Below are 14,217 nucleotides of genomic sequence, written 5' to 3' on the forward strand. Positions count from 1 at the left end.
CCATAAGAAACAGGGCTGGTTTAAGTATGACCTGCCCTTCTCTCTACTGGGCTAGGAATCTGCTTCAGTCTTCTAAGTACTGGGCTAAGGCTAAATGATTAGCCAACAGACAACAGGGTAAACGGGTCAAACCAGTTTCTTTTCCCCCTAGGAAATGCAAATGTTTTATCCAGAAGGGTTCAGGGTTGGCAATGAAATGCAGTAGTTCTAACTATCCCCTCCCCCAGTCAACTAGCTAGCTCCAGTGAAACTGCTTGGTATTCAATAGATGGATTTGCAGGTTTTGCAGTAACATACTCCTTTTGTTTGCTTGCCATATCTGTTCAGTTTAGCATACATTGGTGTGTGTGAACTGCGATCTACTCAGTGTGGGCTAGGGCTCTGCTTCAGTGTGGGCTGTCTGCTTCAGTCTTCTGTCAGTACTGTGGTGTGGGTGTTCTCTGTCTTATCTGTGTGTGGGTGTTCTCTGTCTTATCTGTGTGTTCAGTCTTCTGTGGGCTCTCTCTTCTACTGGGCTAGGGCTCTGCTTCAGTCTTCTCTGTGGGCTGGGTGTTCTCTGTCTTATCTGTGTGGGGTGTTCTCTGTCTTATCTGTGTGTGGGTGTTCTCTGTCTTATCTGTGTGTGGGTGTTCTCTGTCTTATCTGTTTGTTTGATTCTTATTTCTTGGTTTTGTGTTCTCTGGTCTTATCTGTCAGAATATTTAAATGGTGTTCTCTGTCTTATCTGTGTGTTTAAGTGTTCCCTCTGTCTTATCTGTGTGCCAACAGACAACAGGGTGTTCTCTGTCTTATCTGGGTGTGGGTGTTCTCTCTGTCTTATCTGTGTGCTCCAGTGTTCTCTGTCTTATCTGTGGATTTGCAGGTTTTCTCTGTCTTATCTGTTGTTTGGGTGTTCTCTGTGTGTGTGTTGAACCGATCTGTGTGTGTGTGTGTGTGTCTGTCTTATCTGTGTGTGGGTGTTCTCTGTCTTATCTGTGTGTGGGTGTTCTCTGTCTTATCTGTGTGTGGGTGTTCTCTGTCTTATCTGTGTGTGGGTGTTCTCTGTCTTATCTGTGTGTGGGTGTTCTCTGTCTATCTGTGTGTGTCTGTGCGACCTCCTTCCTATTTGTAACTGTGTACATTTGCACACCTCTCTTCCATCACATTCTGCCTCACTGAGAGTGTAGATTGAGAGTTAGAGGCTCAGGTGTTCCACTGCAGAGCATGTATGTCCACAGCAGCATGTAATATGTTTCACGTTGGTAGTTGTGAAGTTCCTACCACGTTACCTGCAGGGGAATCGAGCTGTTCCTGTCCTTCAGCCAGGATTCACGCCCTGTTTGAACATTTGAACATTCAGGGAATGATCACAAATGTTTTATGGTGCTTATTTTTTACTTGCTGTGAATATGAGTGTGAGTGAGGGTGCCAAGCCAACCACAATTTCCCTTGTAAATTGTTATTGAGTGTTTGAGTGCGCCGAGGGTGGGTAGGTGAGGGTGGGGGTATGTGCGTGCGCCCGCTTGCATGTGTTTGTGCATGTTCGTTAATGCGTGTGTGTGTGTGTGTGTGTGTGTGTGTGTGTGTGTGTGTGTGTGTGTGTGTGTGTGTGTGTGTGTGTGTGTGTGTGTGTGTGTGTGTGTGTGTGAATAAAGATTATGTAGTGGAGTGAGAGAGAACCAGAGGCATGGAGAAGGAATAGAGGAGAGGAGGAGTATGTCTTTCAGTGTGAAGATATGAAGGACAGACTGATTGAAAAGAGGAGCTCTGTGTGACATGTCAGAGGATGAGATGCTGGGTGCTGTTCTCTAACTGATCCTCACTGTTTAACTCACTGTGTAAAGGTCAGCTTATTCATTTCACTGCCAAGCTCTGCAGTGGTACTGAGCTGGGAGGAGTGGGAGAGCGAAGGGTGTAGTATTTCTTGATGAAACTGACATTTAAAAGCTTCTCCCCCTTATGATTATTTTGACTCATCCAAGTATGATTCTGAGTCTTCTTCGGAAAGAGAGGGGTGTGTTGGTTAAGTTGAAACTGATTCCGATTCTTCTGATTGTTATTTTTCTTCTTCAAATTCACAGATTACCCAGAATACATTTGGGTTCATTTAGCCCAGGTAACCTTTTATAAATCGGTCTTGTTGAGAAGCTATAGACTAAAGATGGGGAATGTTTTGAAGAGGAACTTTTCACTATAACCTTAGACAATGTAATGTCAAAATTGCTTCTGAACTTACTATTTAGGTCACTAATTCTGATGGGTATTATAAACACAGTAGTGAGGGTTGAAATGATGAGGGTAGTATTGACTGACTTTTTAACTTAACCCTTCCCACACGTGTTTCTGCTCATTCAATACAATTCATACTTCTCTCTGGGTTTCTTGCATCCGTTTCTCACTCCTATTTCTGCCTATTCATTTCTATTCTTCTGCTTTCTGCTAACCTCAATGACAGACCTAGTTGTTTTCTCTTTTGTAGTCGATCTTCTGAAGACTACCCCACTCTGTCCTCTCAATTTCACAATACATTCTCTCTCTCTCTTTCTGTGTGTGTGTGTGTGACACTCTTTATCTATAATTTCAATCTCTGTTGGCAGAGAGTCTTGAAACGCACCAACCGACCATCGTTGAGCTTATGAATACCATGCAGCTTGCTACTGGTTCTTGCTTGCCCCATTCCCTCCTTCATGCCCCATCCCAAAATATATTATCAGCTTCACGGTGCTGAACCCTCCTCCCACCTGACTGCCATGCCTGACTTGCGCCTGTCTCCATCACTGGCAGCCATGGCATGTGCTCTGTCTGCACCACTGACAGAGCCAAGGAAGTGACATCATGTCCCTTAAGAGAGGAGTTGGAGAGGAGATCCCTGACAGACTGGGTCTGTCATGACAAAGTGTTGGTGTGCAATGGATCTGGGGGACTTGTTTTCTCAGTTCCTGTAGATTCCAACTACACCCTAACCCAGACCCCCTGCTCCCCTCTTACCATCTTCTCATGTTTGATATTCCCCCTCACGTGTTGGTCTTTTTGTTCCGAATGTAGGCCATGTGTGGGGGTAGGTGGGTGGGGTGCACCGTTCCCCAAATGAGTTAGTCAGAGAGGGCTGAAGAACTAAAGCATTATGCCTGCGAGATTCAGACTGGAACACAGACAAAACACACAGCTAGGCCCACATCTTTATTTCAACGTGGAGCGTTGAGCTTACACCAGTCCATGACTACTTACTTGCTCTAGTTGTGTTCCAATCTCACTTGATATGTATATATGCACTCTTTATTTCTCTCCCTGTCCCTGGCACTGACAATTGAAAATAAATGAACATTCCTGGGGCTTTATTTAGTCCTTCGTTAAGCCTGTTGAAAATATTGGAGGGTGAACCCAGCAGGTCAAGCCATACTCACAACCTGTCAATCCTTCCCAGTGACCCTCCCACCCCTTTCTTTCTCCTCCCTTCCCATTCTTCTCTCCCTATCCTCTCTCTATTTCTCTCCCATCCATTCAGTTCCTCCCTTCTTACTAAAGCCTGGACTCCCATTCTCTCTCTCTAGTCTATTCTTTCTCCGGTTGCCTCTCCAGCTTGAGAGAGGCAGCCACAAGCTTTGTCTCTTTACATTCCTTCAGCCTGCTGCTGCACCAATTAGCCTCGTATTTCATGTTAGGACATGTGGCCTGTTTCTTTCCATCCATTTATTTTAATATTATTTTAATTGCTTGCCTTCCACTTTTAAATGTTTGCTTATTTTTTTTCTGTCATTCCTCTGAAATATGAAACATTTGTTTGCAATGTGGTGTTTTTTCTCTTAAATCTTCCGGACTGATGATACATTTGTCTCCTGGCTATTCTCATTGTCAATGGGTGGAGAAACCGAAAGATGTTCTAGATGTTTACATGTCATTTTTCATCTCCTGTGATGGATGTGATGGATTCTTGTTGTCTGGGATGATATACTGTGAATAGAAAGAGTGAAAGCAGGGAAAGGGACGATTCATATCCATTGTTCCGTATAAGGGAAAGTTTAGCACCTAAAGTGCAGATGATGAGTTAATAACTTGAAATGATTCTAGAAGATTTCAGGATTATTAAACCGTCAAGCCATAAGATTTAATGTAGCTGGTGACAGTAAGTCATAACTTTGTTCTGTACACTATTATTACTATAACCGCTGCCACGGCGATGGTGGAATTGGAGCCCGATGTGAATATTCCTTCCTGGTTGAGTAACCTGAATCATTTGAGAGTTTAGGACTATAAGGTTCTATCTAATAAAATAAAAAAAGATAGAAAACAGAACAAGGTTGTCAACTATTTTTCTATCTTTATAATACTCTGAATAACCCAATTCATGTTGTTAAACTACAATATAAAATTGCTGACGCCATTCAAATTTTAAAGGCAATTTTCAGAATCATCTTTTTGAAGATGATTTAGTTTAGTCCCAGTCTCTGGACTTCCTTGCTGTTCTGAGGAGCTGTGCTGTAGAGAATTTCTCCACAAACACACACGGTCTCTGATGGGTTAACTATGCCTCACTTACCTCTTTTCTGCTAGAGGAGGCCTCCTCCCCACCACCCACCACAATCTCCCCTTCTCTGATGTAAAATTATGATACGTCTGTCAGCACTCGTGAAAAGCGTCTTCATGTTAATCGGCTAATCCTTTTATCTCAAGTCTGACCAAATCCAGTCCAGAAACCCCCGCAAACAAAACGTCTGTTTAGGGATGGGGGGGATGAGGGGTGAGATGAGCGCAGCGGCCGGCTCCTCTGCCAGCTTAAAGGAGAAAGGGAACATGATACTCAGCGGGGTGACGGTGCGGGTGGCTCTGGGTAGTACTGAGCAGGAGGAGAAAGGGAACATGTTACTCAGCGGGTGACGGTGCGGGTGGCTCTGGGTAGTACTGAGCAGGAGGAGAAAGGGAACATGTTACTCAGCGGGGTGGCTCTGGGTGGTACTGAGCAGGAGGAGAAAGGGAACATGTTACTCAGCGGGTGACGGTGCGGGTGGCTCTGGGTAGTACTGAGCAGGAGGAGAAAGGGAACATGTTACTCAGCGGGTGACGGTGCGGGTGGCTCTGGGTAGTACTGAGCAGGAGGAGAAAGGGAACATGTTACTCAGCGGGGTGACGGTGCGGGTGGCTCTGGGTGGTACTGAGCAGGAGGAGAAAGGGGACATGTTACTCAGCGGGGTGACGGTGCGGGTGGCTCTGGGTGGTACTGAGCAGGAGGAGAAAGGGAACATGTTACTCAGCGGGGTGACGGTGCGGGTGGCTCTGGGTGGTACTGAGCAGGAGGAGAAAGGGGACATGTTACTCAGCGGGGTGACAGTGTGGGTGGCTCTGGGTGGTACTCTGGGTGGTACTGAGCAGGAGGAGAAAGGGAACATGTTACTCAGCGGGTGACGGTGCGGGTGGCTCTGGGTGGTACTGAGCAGGAGGAGAAAGGGAACATGTTACTCAGCGGGTGACGGTGCGGGTGGCTCTGGGTAGTACTGAGCAGGAGGAGAAAGGGAACATGTTACTCAGCGGGTGACGGTGCGGGTGGCTCTGGGTGGTACTGAGCAGGAGGAGAAAGGGAACATGTTACTCAGCGGGGTGACGGTGCGGGTGGCTCTGGGTGGTACTGAGCAGGAGGAGAAAGGGAACATGTTACTCAGCGGGTGACGGTGCGGGTGGCTCTGGGTGGTACTGAGCAGGAGGAGAAAGGGAACATGTTACTCAGCGGGGTGACGGTGCGGGTGGCTCTGGGTGGTACTGAGCAGGAGGAGAAAGGGAACATGTTACTCAGCGGGTGACGGTGCGGGTGGCTCTGGGTAGTACTGAGCAGGAGGAGAAAGGGAACATGTTACTCAGCGGGGTGACGGTGCGGGTGGCTCTGGGTGGTACTGAGCAGGAGGAGAAAGGGAACATGTTACTCAGCGGGGTGGCTCTGGGTGGTACTGAGCAGGAGGAGAAAGGGAACATGTTACTCAGCGGGTGACGGTGCGGGTGGCTCTGGGTGGTACTGAGCAGGAGGAGAAAGGGAACATGTTACTCAGCGGGGTGACGGTGCGGGTGGCTCTGGGTGGTACTGAGCAGGAGGAGAAAGGGAACATGTTACTCAGCGGGGTGACGGTGCGGGTGGCTCTGGGTGGTACTGAGCAGGAGGAGAAAGGGAACATGTTACTCAGCGGGGTGACGGTGCGGGTGGCTCTGTGTAGTACTGAGCAGGAGGAGAAAGGGGCCCTGGGGCAGACTAGTCTAGAGGGAAGGAACCCCAGGCCCCTCTCCACATTCATCTTAGAGCTCAGTACCACTGCAGAGCTTGGCAGGGTGGGGTGGGGGGGGTTGAATGGAAAACCAGGGTGCCAGGCCTCACAGCCCTCAGACGCCTCGGAATCAGGGATTATTAGCAAGGCTCACTCTGTTTTGGGCCGCTGTGAGACGAAGTAGCGCTTTACTGCTGCTCCACTATGCTCTTGTCTGATCTAGTGGTCTAATGATTCTCTTTCAATCCGAGTCTGAATGCACCACATAACTTCTAACTGATAAATTATCATAGCCTTGTGTGTGGTAGCTTGGCACCAGCACAGTATAACAGTTAGTGGTACATTTGACCTCAAAGCAAGATAAATTACCTTTGGGCCTGTAAACTGTGCACTCTGCTCCGCGAGGACCTGCAGTTGCATTCAGTTAGCCTGTTTTAAATAGGGGTCTTCAGCCACCTATAGAGCCATTTTAAAGAATGATTCCAATATGGAGATTTAACTTATGACTCCGTAAGCCAATGCAGATAGAAGCTCCCAAAACAATGTTTTGTGCGTGTGTGCCTTCACGTTGCCAGAAATATCTTAGCTGGGCATTAGTGGGGTCCAGAGAGCGATCAGAGCAGAGTGCTCCGCTGCTCAAATTTAGGTTCATTATAAAATAATCAGGGAAGTTGACGAGTGGCTCTGGAGAGGAGGAGTACACACAGAAAAGCAAATTATCCTCTTTTGGTGTCCTCCACTCTTTTTAAAGTGTGAAATGCAGTGTACTGTGTGGATGGTGGCATGGTGTTTATATGGACATGGTCACATTTTGGATGTTAAACATACACAATGTGGCCAAAAGTATGTGGACACTTGCTTGTCGAACATCTCATTCCAAAATCATGGACATTAATATGGAGTTGGTCCCCTCTTTGCTGCTATAACAGCCTCTACTCTTCTGGGAAGGCTTTCCGCTAGATGTTGGAACATTGCTGCGGGGACTTGCTTCCATTCAGTCTCAAGACCATTAGTGAGGTCGAGCACTGATGTTGGGCGATTAGGCCTGGCTCGCCAGTCGGCTTTCCAATTCATCCCAAAGGTGTTCGATGGGGTTGAGGTCAGGGCTCTGTGCTGGCCAGTCAAGTTCTTCCACACTGATCTCAACAAACCACTTATGTATGGACCCCCAAACTGTTTCCACAACGTTAGAAGCACAGAATAGTCTAGAATGTAATTTTATGCTGTAGCTTTAAGATTTCCCCTCACTACAACTAAGAAGAATAGAACAAACCATAATAAACAGCCCCAGACCATTATTCCTCCACCAAACTAAAAAGTTGGCACTATGCATTGGGGTAGGTAGCGTTCTCCTGGCATCCACCAAACCTATATTCATCCGTAGGACTGACAGATGGTGAAGCGTGATTCATCACTTCAGAGAACATGTTTCCACTGCTCCAGAGTCTAATGGGGATGAGCTTTACACCACTCCAGTCGACTCTTGTCATTCCGCATGGTGATCTTAGGCATGTGTGCGGCTGCTCGGCCATAGAAACCCATTTCATGAAGCTCCCGCCGAACAGTTATTGTGCTGACGATGCTTCCAGAGGCAGTTTGGAACTGGGACAGGCGAGGACAGATGATTTTTAGCTTGTGTGGCCTACCACTTTGCAGCTGAGTCGTTGTTGCCCCTAGACATTCCCACTTCACCTTAACAGCACTTACAGTTGACCAGGGCAGCTCTAGCAGGGCATACATTTTACGAACTGACTTGTTGGGAAGGTGGCATCCTATGATGGTGTCACTGAGCTCTTCAGCAAAGCCATTCTACTGCCAATGTTTGTCGATGGAGATTTCATGGCTGTGTGATCGATTTTATACACCTGTCAGCAACGGGTGTGGCTGAAATAGCCGAATCCACTCATTTGAAGGGGTGTCCACATACTTTTGTATATATAGTGTAGATAGGTACATCATGGCCTAGGTTAAATCATCTGTACTAGTTGGATGTCTTCTTGCTGGTTTTGTTTATGTACAGGTCAAGGTGTGTGTACTAACGTGTATATTTGACATGTCATCGATCCGGAGTATTTGACTTGTGTTCTAACAAGTCTCTCTATCTGGTGCATTGAGAGCATTTTAGGGAGTGGAGCCTAACCTTAGCTGAGGCAGACAAAGCCGTGTGGACTGTTTGTGGCTGCCCTCCTCCCGCTAGTTTGTGGCTGCCCTCAAGATAAGGAGGAAGCAGACAAAAGTACCTCACAAAGGAGCTGTGTCTCTAATGGTTTGCTGTGTGAGTCTGTGTGAGCGCGTTGCCTGAGCAACAGGGTCCTCTCCTGTGGGGATAAGGCAGTAGAACTCTGGGGAGGGAGGGAAGGGGGTAGTAGTGAGTTGAGGGAGGAATGCGGTGTGAAGGCAGTCAGTGTAAACATGTAGCCTGTAGCCCAGGGATGAGTGCTCCGTCATGCTCTCCTCTACCCAAGAGTATTTCCTGTCAGAAGTGAAAAATAAACACATATTCAGACTTGATAGATTGAGTACACTGAGTATACCAAACATTAGGAACACCTAGGGCTGTGATTGTATTACCGCCACACCGGTGGTCATGAAGGCAGTCAAATTCCACATGATCGTTTAGGCACGGTAATTAATCTTCAAGTTCTGATGCTGCTGATGGTCATTTCTAGCCTACTGACATTTTTAACTGCCTGGTACTCAGTACTCTATTGTCCCTCTAATCACTCTGACATCAATGCAAATGTATTTGAAATCTAATCCATCGCTTCATAAGAACCCATGAGCTCATGTTGCGCAACATTTCTATAGGCTCTGCAATTGCGTGAGAAAACAGAGTGATGGCCACTACTAAAAAGAGGAGGATCCTATCAGCTTTCTATAGGCTAAGCTTACTATATTTATTTCTTACTTGTCCTAATATTTAGCACATTGCTTCTCTTTACAACAGGAGTATAGCCTACCCGGCTGGCATGAAAATTAAACACTGGAATAGCGTCCTCCATTCGCTATTTAAGTGCATGAGGTTATGTATTTTTTTCTGATGGGTGACAATACTAGCCTATCATTGTGAATTATATAGAGAGACTGATGAAGTGTGTACAGCCGGTGCAATAAACTAAGCAGAGCTCATGTCTTTCAAGCAACTTTTTTCATATCATCATTAGTCGCATCATGCAGTCTTAGAATGTATTAAAAATCAAAACATGTAGCCCAGTGTTTGTAGAACAACTAAAATGACATTAATACCTTCAAATGAAGCATATAGGAGGACCTATTTCTTTGTTAACCGCTCAACACAGAATAGCTGCATGTGTGCACTCCCTCAAAACATTTGGAGAAAATATTTATATTTGATAAAGCTTTGTTCAATAAAATATAAAAGAATGCAGTGGAATTATAAGCAAATCTTGTCTGCTAAATGAACTAGTGTAGCCCACAGCCATTCGGCATAGCCAGATCAGGGCCTAACATAAAGACAACTCCGAGTATGCTATTCTGTTCTTCAGAAATATACTTTTGTTTTCGTCATATCATGCTTCTTTAGACCTGTCTAAAATAAATAATAGATTTGTTGTGAAGGTGTAGGCTATATTACATGGATTTATTATATTTTTTTAAATGGCTTGTAGGCCGTGTGGAAGCCAAGAGATGCTAAATGTGTTTATGTTAATTAACGGTCAATTACAGTGAGACTGACAGTTATTTGCTTGACAATCACCGGCTGGTGACATTTTGTGACCACCACAGCCCTAGGAACACCTTCCTAATATTGAGCCCTCAGAACAAGTTCAATTTGTCGGGGCATGGACTCTACAAGGTGTCGTTCCGCAGGGATGCTGGCCCATGTTGATTCCAATGCGTCCCACAGTTGGCTGGATGTCCTTTTGGTTGTCGGCCATTCTAGATACACGTGAAACAGTTGAGCGTCAAAAAAACAGCAGCGTTGCAGGTCTTTGGCCCCAGCCGTTGTGCCTGGCTCCTACTACCATACCCAGTTCTAAGGCACTTAAATATTTTCTTGTTCGTTTACCCTCTGAATGGCACACATACATAATCCATGTCTCAATTCTCTCAAGGCTTAAAAATCCTTCTTTAACCTGTCTCCTTCCCTTCATCTACACTGATTTGAGGTAGATTTAACAAGTGACATCAATAAGGAGTCATAGCTTTCACCTGGATTCACCTGGTCCGTCTGTCTGTGAAAGAGCAGGTGTTCTTAATGAGTTTGTCATACCCATCCTTTTGCCTGCTGAATATCTCACTGGTTTGATGTATTTTTGTGTTTGTTTTAGCAGACCCAATATATCCAAAGAGACTTAGTTATCACACATTTTCAGCATACTTATGTCTCACCATGATTATTCACCATTTGCACTGTTGTAATATTTCTGTTAATGTATCTCTCAATCTTTTCAATCCCACCTTTAGAGACGGCAGCTGGGATGGCATAGCCTTTGTGATGATGACCACGTTTCGACTTGTAGCAGTAAAACACAGTTTTCCTCCTCCTCACCCTCTTCTTCCTCTCTCTGTATTTTCAGATGACAAGATGAGAGGCTTCTCCTAGAACCACAGATCACTGACTACTCCCAGACTCCTCTTCTTCTATTCTATATCCTAAAGCCACAGTGGTTTGCTAGCAGGCACCTGGAGCGGCTTCAGTACTCGGCAACGATGGCTCCTGCAGCATGGAGGTGTCTAGTTCTCCATGGTCTACTGCTCACCCTCATTCATCTCCATTGTTCAGAAGGTAAGTCCTTATGTGTGTCTGCGCCTGTGTCGAATACTATGTGTTTTTCGAATGTGGTTCATGAAAGTGTTGATTTGGCTCATTTTTCCGTCTTCTAATGGGAGCGAAGAGTTGTTGTTATATAGTGAATTCACTTTTCTCTTTAAAAGTTGACAATAACACTGGAAGTGGGTTTTCTAGCTGAATATTTGAGTGCAGTGCACCCAGGCTTTTGTGCTTCAGAAAACTGTTTTTATATTGATTGGCTGACTCCGTTAAGTACCTGCATCTTGAACCTTCAATTGAAGGAGCTGGCATTTTGCCAAACAGAAGACTTTTGGAAGGAACTAGCAGTGTTTTATTTTCTTTATGCTACCCAAAGTCATCTCATTAGTTTTTTAGTTTCATTTAATTGTCTTACTTTAGATTAGTACATTTGACTGTAATTACAAGTTCTGTCCCCAAACTACTCCCTCTCTTATACCCATCAGAGGCTTTGATGTCGGTTGGTTAGTATGTCTGCTTAATGACAATCATTACATGTCTGCTCTGTTTCACTCTCATTGTACTCAAGTCACATGCTAGCGTGCCAAACATTGATTACAGCCAAACGTCAAAGAATATCAACTCGGGGTTTCTTTTAAATTACATTTCTCTCTTTTCTCATGTTTTTATTTCACACTTGCATAGATTTCACTTGTCTTTTGGTTTTATATTTAAATCTGACTCTGTGAGGTGATTAACTAAAAAGAGATGGATATGGAACAGTCGAGCCAGGCGTAACATTCAGAAAGAGATACACTCACTTTGTAGATTCATAGCAATTGTAGACCACACGAAATAAATCACAGGGTCTTTTTCCCAGAAGAAATGAAAATAGTGCCTCCAGAGACGTTTGAAGAATGGGCCTCTGATTTGAGCTTGGAGATGGTCTGTGCTGAACGGTCCTGGTGATTCTCTTTTTGGGGAGGAGTTCCTGCTTTGGTATGCAGAAAGAAAGTCAAGGTTTGGGGTTTCACTTGACAAAGGCGTGGGCTCTCAGGCCTATGAATACATATTTGCCCATTCATCAAAGAAGGAATGTGTCTGTTTTTAGAGCGAAAGCCAATGTCAGATCCATCCACATGCCACTCACCATTACACCCCCCCCGTGTGTGTATGACATTTTGAATCATGAACCAAATTTCAATGAACGTCCGTCCCACAAAAAGGCCCCCGTCTTTATAATGACTTCCTAGTATCATGATGTGATCATGTACACCCATGAACATTCCTCTTGCTTTGAAAATCCTTAATGACATACTTGAGCAGAAAAATATTTTTTTCTCTCTCGTCTCTGGGTTATTGAATGCTCATGCTGGGTTTTTGTTACAAGAGAAATGGAGTCAGCACAAACACTCTGTCTCCTCATTCCATCGGTGTTGATTAACGCTTGCAAAAAAAAATGCAATTTTTGTACCTTTAATATGGCAAGTAGTTACGAATAAAAATGATGTTTTAGTGTTAAGGGAAAAAATATATTATGAATGGCAGTCCCATTCGTATTAGCATAATAGGGATATAATTGGATGCAGAGATAATCAGATCATCGAAAATGATGGTTCAGCGCATATTATATTTATATTAAAATGTATCTCTGTTTCCCTCTATTTATCCACAATTATTTTTTAAAGTTTTAATAATGTGTTTTCTGTTCTGTATTTGCACTGCTTTTTCAAATGATCTTGACTGGCTATATACTGACTAAGTACACTACTGTATATGCAAAAGTATATGGACACCCCTTCAAATGAGTGGATTCAGCTGTTTCAGTCACACCTGTTGCTCACCGGTGTGTAACATCAAGCACACAGGTATGCAATCTTCCATAGACAAACATTGGCAGTAGAATTGCCTTACTGAAGAGCTCAGTGACAGAGCTGCCCTGGTCAACTGTAAGTGCTGTTATTGTGAAGTGAAAACGTCTAGGAGCAACAACCGCTCAGCTGCAAAGTGGTAGAACGCACAAGCTCACAGAACAGGACACCGAGTGCTGAAGCGCGTAGTGCTTAAAAATGGTCTGTCCTTGGTTGCAACGCTCACTACCGAGTTCCAGACTGCCTCTGGAAGCAACGTCAGCACAATAACTGCTTGGCGGGAGCTTCATGAAATGGGTCTCCATGGCTGAGCAGCTGCACACAAGCCAAAGATCACCATGCGCAATGCCAAGCATTGGCTGGAGTGGTGTGAAGCTCGCCGCCATTGGACTCTGGAGTAGTGGAAACTCGTTCTCTGGAGTGATGAATCACGCTTCACGAATTGTCAGTCTGACGGACAAATCTGGGTTTGGCAGATGCCAGGAGAAAGCTACATGCCCCAATGCATAGTGCCAACTGTAAAGTTTGGTGGAGGAGAAATAGGGGTCTGGGACTTTTTTTGTCGTTCGGGCTTGGCCTCTTAGTTCTACTGAAGGGAGATCTTAATGCTACAGCATACAGTGACATTCTAGACGATTCTGTGCCTCTGCCTTTGTGGCAACAGTTTGGGGAAGGCCTTTTCCTGTTTCAGCATGACAATGCCCCTGTGCACAAAGAGGTCCATACAGAAGTGGTTTGCTGAGATCAGTTTGGAAGAACTTGACTGGCCTGCACAGAGCCCTGACCTCAACCACATTGAACACCTTTGGGATGAATTGGAAAGCTGACTGCGAGCCAGGCCTAATCACCCAACATCAATGCCGACCTCACAATGCTCTTGTGGCTGAATGGAAGAAAGTCTGTGCAGCAATGTTCCAAAATCTAGTGGAAAGTCTTCCTAGAAAAGTGGAGGCTGTTCTAGAAGCAAAGGTGGGACCAACTCCATATTACTGCCCATGATTTTGGAATGACATGTTCGACGAGCAGGTGTCCACATTAGTTTTTGGTCATGTAGTGCAAAATCATTCATGGAGCAGCAAACTGGGATGGTATCATGTTAGTCAAGGGTGATTTTAGACCGCCCAGCCTGTAGATATGAAGATAGAAGTTGACAACTAGATTCAGAGCAAGACAAGCAGCCAACCCTAGAAAGGTAGGGCCAGGGCGCACATGCTCCTGCATGCCAAGTACCTCTCACAATGGTTATAATGAACTTCAAAAGAAAAGAAGCCAAGATTTCGGGGGATTATATCCTGCGGTTTATTTTGTGTAGACATTTTGTAGACCTTGTTGTGTTGTTCATTCCAGGAGTACAATAGGTCCCTCAACCGAAACATCCAAACATGTTTAAAACAGGAAGATGAATCAG

At 45.0% G+C, this 14,217-nt stretch overlaps 1 protein-coding gene across 12 annotated transcripts in view; it reads left to right on the top strand.

The window, feature by feature from the left end:
- Positions 1 to 14,217, top strand: part of LOC118401985 (adhesion G protein-coupled receptor L2-like) — a 145,168-nt gene that overhangs the window by 14,790 nt on the left and 116,161 nt on the right. For all 12 annotated transcript variants that reach the window (XR_004829406.2, XR_004829407.2, XM_035799751.2 and 9 more), the window contains exon 2: positions 10,766 to 10,974. Coding sequence is in view for 10 of the 12 variants with exons in the window: in XM_035799751.2 (XP_035655644.1) it covers positions 10,899 to 10,974 (76 nt within the window). In the remaining 2 variants the exon portion in view is untranslated. The remainder of the gene's footprint in view (positions 1 to 10,765; positions 10,975 to 14,217) is intronic.

This window comes from Oncorhynchus keta, chromosome 23 (assembly GCF_023373465.1).
Source record: "Oncorhynchus keta strain PuntledgeMale-10-30-2019 chromosome 23, Oket_V2, whole genome shotgun sequence".
Classification (NCBI taxonomy): domain Eukaryota; kingdom Metazoa; phylum Chordata; class Actinopteri; order Salmoniformes; family Salmonidae; genus Oncorhynchus; species Oncorhynchus keta.